Genomic DNA, 9,783 nt, shown 5'->3' with positions numbered 1-9,783 from the left:
GCCCATGGGTATGTGAGGTGAGACACTATCTATAAGTCAGTGTGGCCATGGATGCCAGTGTATGCTGTGAGTATGTAACTGGGAATGTGTACTGGCAAGTGGGAAGTAAGTCAGCGTGGCCATGGGTGCCAGTGTATGCTGTGAGTGTGTAACTGGGAATGTGTACTGGCAAGTGGGAAATCTGCATGTTCATTTAGGACAGCTGTGTGTGTGTAAAGGGTATACATGTGAATGTAACATGTGTGTATAATGGATTTACATCTGTGCAACTTACCTGAGAATCAATCTATTCATGTTTTATTCATTTTTAAAATTGTTTTTAATTGCCAGAGGACAAGCATACTCACCAGAGAGACAGAGAGAGGGAGAGTGGGAAAGCACTCCCCCCAATGGGGCATAGTCATGCTGCAATCCCTTCTTCTCCATTCTCCCATCCTGTTAGGATTTGGGGCATGCACACAGAGGGGCCAACCTGATGTAAGAACATTTGAACTATGCAGGGTACATACATGTGAGTGCAAACCCCTGTAGTCCCCTTGAGAACAGAGACTTTGTGCTGCTCAGATACTCCCCAGCACTGGGGATATAAGCACCTGGTCTGGCATATAGCAGGTGCTCAGTAAGTGTGTACTGGTCAGATGGATAAACTAGGCTGCGTTCAACCTATGAGGCCATTTATTTTGTGTGCCTCATTATGTTGTGTGTGAGTGTGTACATCCATCCATCATTGTGCTTGTGCACATGTGCATGCTTGCATGTGTGTGTCTGAATATTTGTGAACAAATTCCTCTTAATTTAGTGTAAACAAAATACAGGACAAAAGTGCCTATAGGGACCTTAAGACAAACTTTTGCCTATAAATTTCTAGCTCTACCTAAACGTTAGGATTTTATGTATCAAATACAAATTTAAGCCAACTCTGTACACCCAGACAGAGGACTTAGAAACCAACACCCAATATTCACCAACATAATAGATCCATACTTTATGGCCGTGTGTCACCATTCAGTGGTGAGCATATAGTAATTCTATAATAAATAGCTGGGCCCTCTCATACTAGTGGGCCTAAGTGGGCTCATGAGAGATACACCTTTTTTCCATTTATAAAAATACAATTGCAGTAGCCTAACAATAAAGCCCATGCCCTCTCTTAGGGTATGGAGCACACATTAGGACAAAAGATACTTGAGAACTGCTACAATGATTAACACAACTGTGTGCTCCCACTTAGAGTACTGAGCAAACAGTAGGCTCATATCAACCCACCCACACAGTTACTGAGCACACAGTAGGTCTACAACAGGTTGCCTTTGCAGAGGAAACTATAGAGTTGACCCTCATCTATGCCTTTACACCTTTATGGGGCTCAGTTGATAGTAGGATGCTTATACATTCATAATGTTGAGTGCTCAGTAGGTCTATATAAGTGCCCCTGTCTCTCATTTAACACAGAGCACCCAGTAGGCTTACAATGGATGTCTGTACCTCTTTAGTGGTACCCACAAAATCCAAAATAAGTGCCCTTAGTCCCTTTTATAGTGCTGAGCACACAGTAGGCCACACTAGCCCCCAGAGGCCTGGGTTGGCCCAGGTCCCCACAGCTGCAGGAGGGACAGGTACCAGACTCTTGCTCTTGGTCATGTTCTCCAGCTCACTGTGCATGCTCTCCAGGTCTGCCGTCAGTGCCTTCTGGGTCTTCAGGGCATCCTCACACTTGGCTTCACTCTGTTCCAACTGAACCATGCAGGAAGTTGAGAAGAAAAGAGAAGAGGCCTCGTGAGGCTAACTCTGCGAACATCCTCCAGCCCCGCCAGCCTCTCTCAGATGGCAGAATAATTTACAGATGACTCTCATGTCTTCATGACTATTCACCAACCCACAAATGGGGAGAAGTACACGTATTTGCATTCGAGGCATCCAGGTTCTAAGCCTACCCAAAGTTTAACAACCACAGCCCCATGAAACAGAGCCAGGCCACCCTTGATTCAGTACCAAGAGCTGTTCTCCAGTCCCCATTCAGTGGTGAGTACATGGTAGTACCATCATAAATGGCTAAATCTCCTTATAACAGGGATCTTAAATGGTGCCATTAGAGATGCCCTTGTCTCTCCTATAGGAATAGAAATGCAATAGCTCAACGTAAGGCCCAAGCCCCCTCTTATGGTGGTGAGCACATAGTGGGACTACAACAGATGCCTGAGAATCACTTACAATGGTGAGCAATAAACAGTCATTAAATACTTGCTAGCACCCATTCAGTGCTAGACAGGGCATGCAGGAAAGAGCTGATATCTGTCCTCCCAGGCAAGGACAACCTCTCTGAAGAGTACAGAGTAAGAGTAGGGGGGACAGGTCACTGAGACAGTAACAACACAGGATGGCAGTAAGGCAAGCTTCCTGGAGGAGGTGCCCTGAAGGTCAGTGAGAATCTTCCAAGTAGAAGTGTCTGTGAACCCTTGTTTATTGGGCCATCAGGAAAGGCATGGTGGGTTTTTGCATAGAAAACCACGCCATGATTTTCCCAATGACTTAATCTAATGTAGCAAAATAGGCTGCATGTGAGCACTTTCCTGGATTCACAGCTTTCAGTAGATTCTTGAAGGGTAAGAGCCATAACATAAATAAAGCTCTTTCTCACCCTTTTCTTTCTCATCCTTTCATTCCCCTGCAAACAGTAGACATCCCAGTCTAACAAAGCAGAACCATCAAGATAGGTAAAATTATGTATGTGTAAATGAGGGGCTCCACTGACCAATTACGAAAATTGAGGTCCAGCCTTGTAAAATAAATAGAGTTGCAGTGCTGGAAGCCATATAGCCAACCATGGGTTCAGATCTTCAGGTCACCCTGAAAACACACTGGGTGCATTGTGCATGCCCAGGGTTGTAACAAACTGAATGTCAGGGGTGTCTCTCTCTTTCTCTCTCTCCCTTTCTCTCTCTCTCTTTCTCTCTCTCATATGATCATGTCCTATTATGAATGAAATAAATAAACTTCAATAAAAAAATTTGGGCCAAAGCAGAGGCTGTTCAAAGATAATCAAGCGAAGAATGGAGGTCCTTTGTGGGTACAGCCCTCCTGGGAACATCTTCATTTCCTTCCAAACTAGTCAGAGAATGTCTTCCTCAGAGTGGAAAGAGGCCACTGTGAGAAGGTTTAAGAGGAAGAATGTATTATTCACAATTGCTAAGACATGAAATCAAACCAAATGTCCAAGAACAGATGAATGGATTGAAAGGTGTGGCACATATACACTATGGAATACTACTCAGCCATAAAACCAATGAGACCCTGGAATTTGATAGAAAGTGAATGAATTTGGAAGATTGAATACTAAGCAAAGCAATCCAGATTATGAAAGAGAGGCATTGTATGTCCCCACTTAACATATACCGAATGTCCACACTCTGGCAGAAATTGAAAGACTGGAAGGCATAAAAGCACAGATAGCAACCATCAACACCAGAGACAGTTTGGGAACAGGATGGGAAATGGGGGAAGAGGTGGGAAGGGAATCAAGGTGGTGGGGGAATAAATAAATAAATGAATTTATTTTTAAAAAGTGCCCTGGACAGAGGCAACATCAAGTACAAAGGCCCTGAGGCAGAGACAGGAATACACGTGGTGTCGAGAAACAGAAAGATTACCAGTTCTACCAGACAGCTGTACAGAGAGGGAGAGAAGGAGGTGAGGCTGAAGAGGTAGACGAGGATCACATTAGTGAGACAGAGGAGGGCTGCGAAGTTTAAATGCTATTTCAGCCTATAGAAAGGCCACTGATGGTGTCTAAGGAGGTGGGTGATTTCTCTCTGGTTGTCATGGGGAGGATGGACTTTGATGGGACAAGATCAGAAACAGAGTGAGTAGTGAGGACGCTGCTGTGGTCCTCTAGCTCAGAGGCAGTGAAGGTGCTCCAGCTAGGCTGCAAGGGGTAGAAGTGGGGAGGAAAATGGAAGGTCCTGCATGTGAGGCTTACAAAGGATGAATGGTATGGGCAGGCAGGAGCAGATGGGCTGTTATGGGAGATGATGTCAGATAAATAATGGGGGAGCAGGAGGCATCATGCAGGGCCCTGCTGCCAGCCCAGGGAGCTTGGCCTAGAGCAGGAGGCAGCAGGAGCCATCGAAAGTAACACGGCAGGGCAGAGCAGAATGTGAGGACAGCATCTCCCATCTGCCGAGTCCCTCCTTCGTCTGAGGCTTCATCAGAGCCACCAGGAAAGGAGCTCTATTTTCATCGCCACTGGTGCTCGGTGTAAGGTCCAGAAGTGCTCCTTCTTCCCTTCTCTCCTCAGACCAAGCAAAGACAGGAGTGACTCATCCCAGGCAGAGATGAGCACAGAGGGCGTCCAGCCCATGGGAGTAGCTGCTGGTGTTCCCCTTAGCTCGCACTGGGTAGGAGACAGGATTTTCTTGCAACGGTTTTGGCATTATCAGCCACACCTGCTACTGTTGCTTGGGGACCATTTCCAGTGCACTGGGCTTTCCCTGCCTTGCCTCATAAGACAACACCTCCAAGAGAAGGGTGCCACCACTGGGACCCTTTGTAAGGGAGGACCCTGAGGCTTACAGAGGGGCAGTGACTTACCCAGTCACATAGCTGGCCAGGTGATCCAGTTCCAGAGCCCAAGCTCCTAACCTGAGCTCCACTGCCCCTTGTACAAAGCCACTCACTGGGAAGTCTGACCACATAGTAGGATGGGAGAGCTCCACGCAGAGAGAACACAGCTCAGTCATTAGGGGCTAATATGGAAGCCACTTTGGAGCGTCACGAGGGCCTGGAGTAGGTTGGGATTCATAGGAAGACAACTCAGGGCTTGAAAAAATGTGATAGCAATGACACATCCCTCTTGAAGGAGACATCCGCCAGCCCTGCAGCCTTCCAGAGGTGACCAAGTTCATCCCAAAAGAGAAAGGAAGTCACCTTTACCAAGGCTAAGTGTGGGATTTCGTCGTGTGTATGGCTCAGGGCTTTGGGCACTGGAACCAGACCTGGGGGAGCTGCCCCTCCTAGCAAATTGAGAGAAGACTGCATCTTGTTACGGCTCTGTTTCCTCATCTGTACAATGGGTATAATGACATCACAGGACCCACACAGCAAAAGTGAGTGAAAACATGCAAAGCGCTTGGCTCAGTATCTGCCTTGGGAAGGCATTACAGGATGTCCTCTGTGAGCCCCAGAACCACCTTACAAGTGTTTTTTTCTTTTTCTTTTTTTTCTTTTAAGTTGCCAGCAGGCATGTACACTCACTGGGGATTAAGGGATGGGGGGGGGGAGAAAAAGCACTTCCCATAGAGAATGGTCATACCATTGCCCCGTCTCCACCTCGCCATCCTGTTAGGATTTGGGCACCCCCCCCATACACATGCAGCTGGTATGTTTCTCAAGCTGCCAGGTCCAGGACTAGAACTGTGCAGTGGGCCATGTGGGATCCAGATGCCTTAACCACCAGGCCATAAGTTAGCCCAAAAAGTGGAATTTTTTACCCCATTTTAAACATGAAGAAAATGAAGCAGAAGCCAAAAGCACTGCTCAAAATCACATGGCCGGGATGGGCAGGGCCTTGATCCCAACAATCTTAAGGAGGGATATTAGACTTTCTGGCCAACTGGGATGGGAGAGAGTGGTCGCTCACCCCAGAAGCATACGAGTCAAGCAGGCCTAGATTTTTAATAGGATCCGGATGGGCGAGAACAGACATTCCCCACCTCAAGGCCTCCACTGGGCAGGCTCCGAGCTGTGGCTGACAAGCCATCTTAATGCCGAGCTTTAAAAGTTTCAATTTATTACACTTTAGGGAACGGTAAGAAATACGAAGCTATCTCGGGCTTATTTTCCATTATGGATGACCTGGCGTGAGAATAACTCAGTGCACGTTATTTCCATATCGAGGCTGTTTGACTGATGTTTTTATGAAGTCAGGTGGCAAGTCGTGTTAAGGCCGAGATCAGATCCTTCACTGTGCGACACCAGCCCAACGCTGCTTTGAAAATGCGTTTCCCCAGAGGAGCTCCAGGCAGGGCGGAGAACAGAGGGGGACGGAGGCAGCTGGGTGACAAGCGACTCTTTGAGAAGGGTTATTGGCGTCCATTCTCCAGTCCTGGCAGTGTGACAAAAAGGATGTGAGGTGACAGCTGACACTTCACACATTTCAGCTCCATCATGTCACCGTGGATAAGGCCCCTTGGGCTCATACTGAGCAGAGTGGGGAGGTGTAGGGTAAGATGAACTGCCTATGATTTTCATCTCTCCCCCAACCTAGTGTGGGGCTGGACCCACAAATACACCCTCAGCAACACAATGGATTTGATTTCAGTTTTTCCAAATTTTTCATTTTGTGAAATCAATACAATAACGGCACCATTATTTGGATCCAAAGCCCCCAAACACCCTCAATAGCTACAAAATGCACCTCTCCCTTGCACACACTCAGTCATTCTATTGTGTACTAATGAAATCCATCAGTCTTTCTCAGATCTGCTCAAATTCTGGACGGCAGGCATAGAAGGAGGGCTTGCTGTCATCCCAGTATCTGGAGGCATTGCCCTCCCTCTGTGAAATGGGTATGCGTCCATTCCAGTCCTCCCCGCGCTAGACTTACAGATGGGAACGTACTTTCTGACTTCCTCATCAATTCAGCATTGCTAAGCTTTGGTCTGGCAATGTATAGTGAGGCCTTGACCCCTCTACTATCATGGGAGGATGCAGAAGCTCCTTAAGGCCTGAAGTTCTCAGGGGCAAGATGAGAAGAGCACTGTCTAGGGACAGAGGATGGGAAGGAGGAGGAGTTTGCATTCTCTCAACCTGGCCTCCTCATCTACCATGAGGAGGGCCTTTTGACATCACCCAGCATCCCACGGGGATTAGAAACAGACCCAGAGGTCTGCAGAATTCGATTCCGGCCCCGGCTCCTCCACCTATGAGCCTATGATCTTGAGAAGGTTATGCAGCTTCTCTGGGCTTTGATTTGCCTCATCCACAAAAGGGGGACCCAGGGTTCTCATTCACTGAGCAGGTCTGTTGAGTCCAGCTGTACTGGCTGTGTACTGTACAGGCCTAGGAGACGCCAGGCACAGAGACTATAAGGATGGGCTCTTTCTCTGGTCCAGGTACTGCTCAGAAAGCTTTTTATGTATTTACTTATTTAACTTTCACAGCACCCTGAGGTAGGGTCAATTATCAATCCTGTTGTGATACTGGAGGAAACTGAAGAATGGAGAGGTCGAGGGGCTTACTAAAGATCACACAGGCACTAGGTGGCAGAGTGGATATGAACCTAGGTGGTCTGGCCACCACCTTCCCAACTGTGCCATTACACTGCATTCCCTCTGTACCAGTGTCTCCCCACAGGTGCTCTGCAGGGGAATTCTAGCATCACACCTGCCCAGCATCCACCCCATCTTCTCCAACCCTCATGTGCCCCTGATGGTGCCACCACCACCCCTTCTAGCCCACAATAGGGCATGTGACCCAGGTTGGCCAATCAGAATATCACTTTCAGTTGGCCATAGTGACTGTGAGTCATCATAACACGGCCAGTGTCTGGATTTTTTCAGGGACTATGGAAACAAAGTTTACTCTTCCTAAAGCAGGATGCAAGCTTGGAATGTCTAGGGACCTTCTTCCCGCCAAGAAGACAGAGCTTGTCTAAAAAGACAAGCCAACCTTGAGGGAGCTGAGCCAAGGAGTGGCTGGAAATGTGCGATGATTGATGTGGTTGGAGCAGCTAGATTCCACCGAGCCTGAAAGCAGCCCTAACCTCAGTTCTTTTCCTATCTTTTGACCAGTAACTTCCTTTTTTATTCTACTCGAGCCAATCTGAGCCAAGTTGCTACCACCCTAAATCCAGATACAGGATGAGCGAGTGAGTTAAAGGAGATGACATTAGCCACAGAGTAAACACAAGGCCATCAGTGATAGTGCCTACCGAAAAGTTAGATCAAAGTAGCTCCATCCGAAAAACCCTGTGATAGAATAACAATCGTTCATTGTTTACCTACCCTGTACGGAGATCATTACCCATAGGGGGATAAATATTCCCTCTTTTGGATTGCTCAATGGGGGGCAAAGGAGGAGAGGAGATTTTTTTCAATGCTCACTGTATCAGGCACTGTGTGGGCCACTTGATATTCATAAGCGCCAGAGCCCACAGGAGCCCTGCAAGCAAGATATCAGCCCTCATCCTTTTACAAATGAGAAGACTGCAGCCTCCAGAGGAAGAGGGACTTGCCCAAGGTCAGACTCGAGTCCAAGTCGGTGAGACTCGAAACTGATGCTATTCCTAGGCAGTCACATGGCCTCTGTGTGCACAAGTCTCTATTGATGAGTTCATCTCAGGCGTCCTCTCCTCCACACCCATCTCTGTTTCATTCAGTGTGAGGGCGATTGAGATTCCCATCACATATACATCAACCACAGAACCGATGAATAGCATTACTTTTCTATGCGAGCCCATCTGCCTGCTTTAAATACCTGGGTAAAATGTTTGCTTTGGACTTAGTACGCGATGAGATGACTTGGCTAGACGTATGGAATGAGGTTGGGAGAGGAAAAATTCTGATATTTCAGGAGAGCGCTTAGAACCCAGATTTCTGGGCCTGGTTGAATAACTCAGGGGATTTAAAATGACAGCATCGCGAATGCCATGGGGAACGCGGTCTGTTTAAGAAACGGTGTCTTTGGCAGGCTAATCTTAACACGTTCTGGGCCTTGATCTCCCACTGGGACACTCAGAAGAACTAACCTTCAACATTAAGGTTTTCCCTGAAGGAAATTACCCACAGCTCAAACTATACACAGTCCTGACATCAAACACAATGGTTAAATCCAAACATAGTTAAGGTGTTAGTCCAGGTCCCGCCGAAGATGTGTGAGATTCAAAATTCTGAAGCCATGGCCCCAAGGGGGAAATTCCCTAAGACTGTATGGCAGTCACCCTCTCTGCCCTGGATCTCAAACTAGGCAGGCATATAGTAAACATCCCATGATTCTCGCATTCTGTTAAAAGACCATCATTGGTGGATGCATCATAAGGCCTCCTGAATATTTGCTTTTCCATCTTACTCAGAATAACAATCGTAGTCATAAGTAGAAGGAGAATAATCCTAAGTACCTTCTATCAAGTGCTTACCACGGTACTATGGACTGAATATTGTTCCCCTTGAAAGTCATACATTAAAGCCCTAACTCCCAATCTGATGGTACTTAGAGATGCAGGTTTTGGGAGATAATGAGGTTTAGATGAGGTTGTGAGGGTGGGATTAGTGCCTTTATTTATTTATTTAATCTTTGTTGTTTATTTATTTTTTTATTTTTTTGGGAGAGAGATTTTTGCTATAGAGCACTTGTGCTCATCAGAGAGACAGAGAGAGAGAGACAGAAAGTGAGAAATCATCCCCCACGTGGATGGCCAGACTGCAATCCTTTCTCCTTCATTCTCCTCCTGTGATTTGGGGTATGCATGCACACACACACCTGGCATGAGTTTCAAGCCACCGGGCTTGGGACTCGAACCATGGTTGGCTGTGTGGGAGTCCAGTGCCTCAACCACTTCAAAATCCACTGGTCCCAGATTAGTGCCTTTATAAGAAGAGATACCAGGCAGGTTCCTTCTTGTCTTGTTCCTACCTTGCGAGGCTATGGCCAGAAGGCTGCTATCTGCAAACCAGAAAGAGAGACCTCACCAGACCCAGCCTTGCCCGCACCCTGATCTCAGGCTTCCAGATCCCAGTCCTACAAGAAATAAATGTCTACTGTGGAAGCTCCGCGGTCTATGGGATGATG

The 9,783-nt window shown here is 47.2% G+C and overlaps 1 protein-coding gene across 3 annotated transcripts in view; it reads right to left on the bottom strand.

Annotated features, from left to right (window-relative positions):
• MYO18B (myosin XVIIIB) overlaps nucleotides 1-9,783 on the bottom strand; it is a 305,047-nt gene that overhangs the window by 82,772 nt on the left and 212,492 nt on the right. For all 3 annotated transcript variants that reach the window (XM_006147864.2, XM_006147865.1, XM_006147866.1), the window contains one exon: nucleotides 1,621-1,734. In XM_006147864.2, the coding sequence (XP_006147926.1) occupies nucleotides 1,621-1,734 (114 nt within the window). The remainder of the gene's footprint in view (nucleotides 1-1,620; nucleotides 1,735-9,783) is intronic.

This window comes from Tupaia chinensis, unplaced genomic scaffold (genome assembly GCF_000334495.1).
Source record: "Tupaia chinensis unplaced genomic scaffold, TupChi_1.0 Scaffold000226_1, whole genome shotgun sequence".
Classification (NCBI taxonomy): Eukaryota; Metazoa; Chordata; class Mammalia; order Scandentia; family Tupaiidae; genus Tupaia; species Tupaia belangeri.
This window is presented reverse-complemented; position numbering and strand designations above follow the sequence as displayed.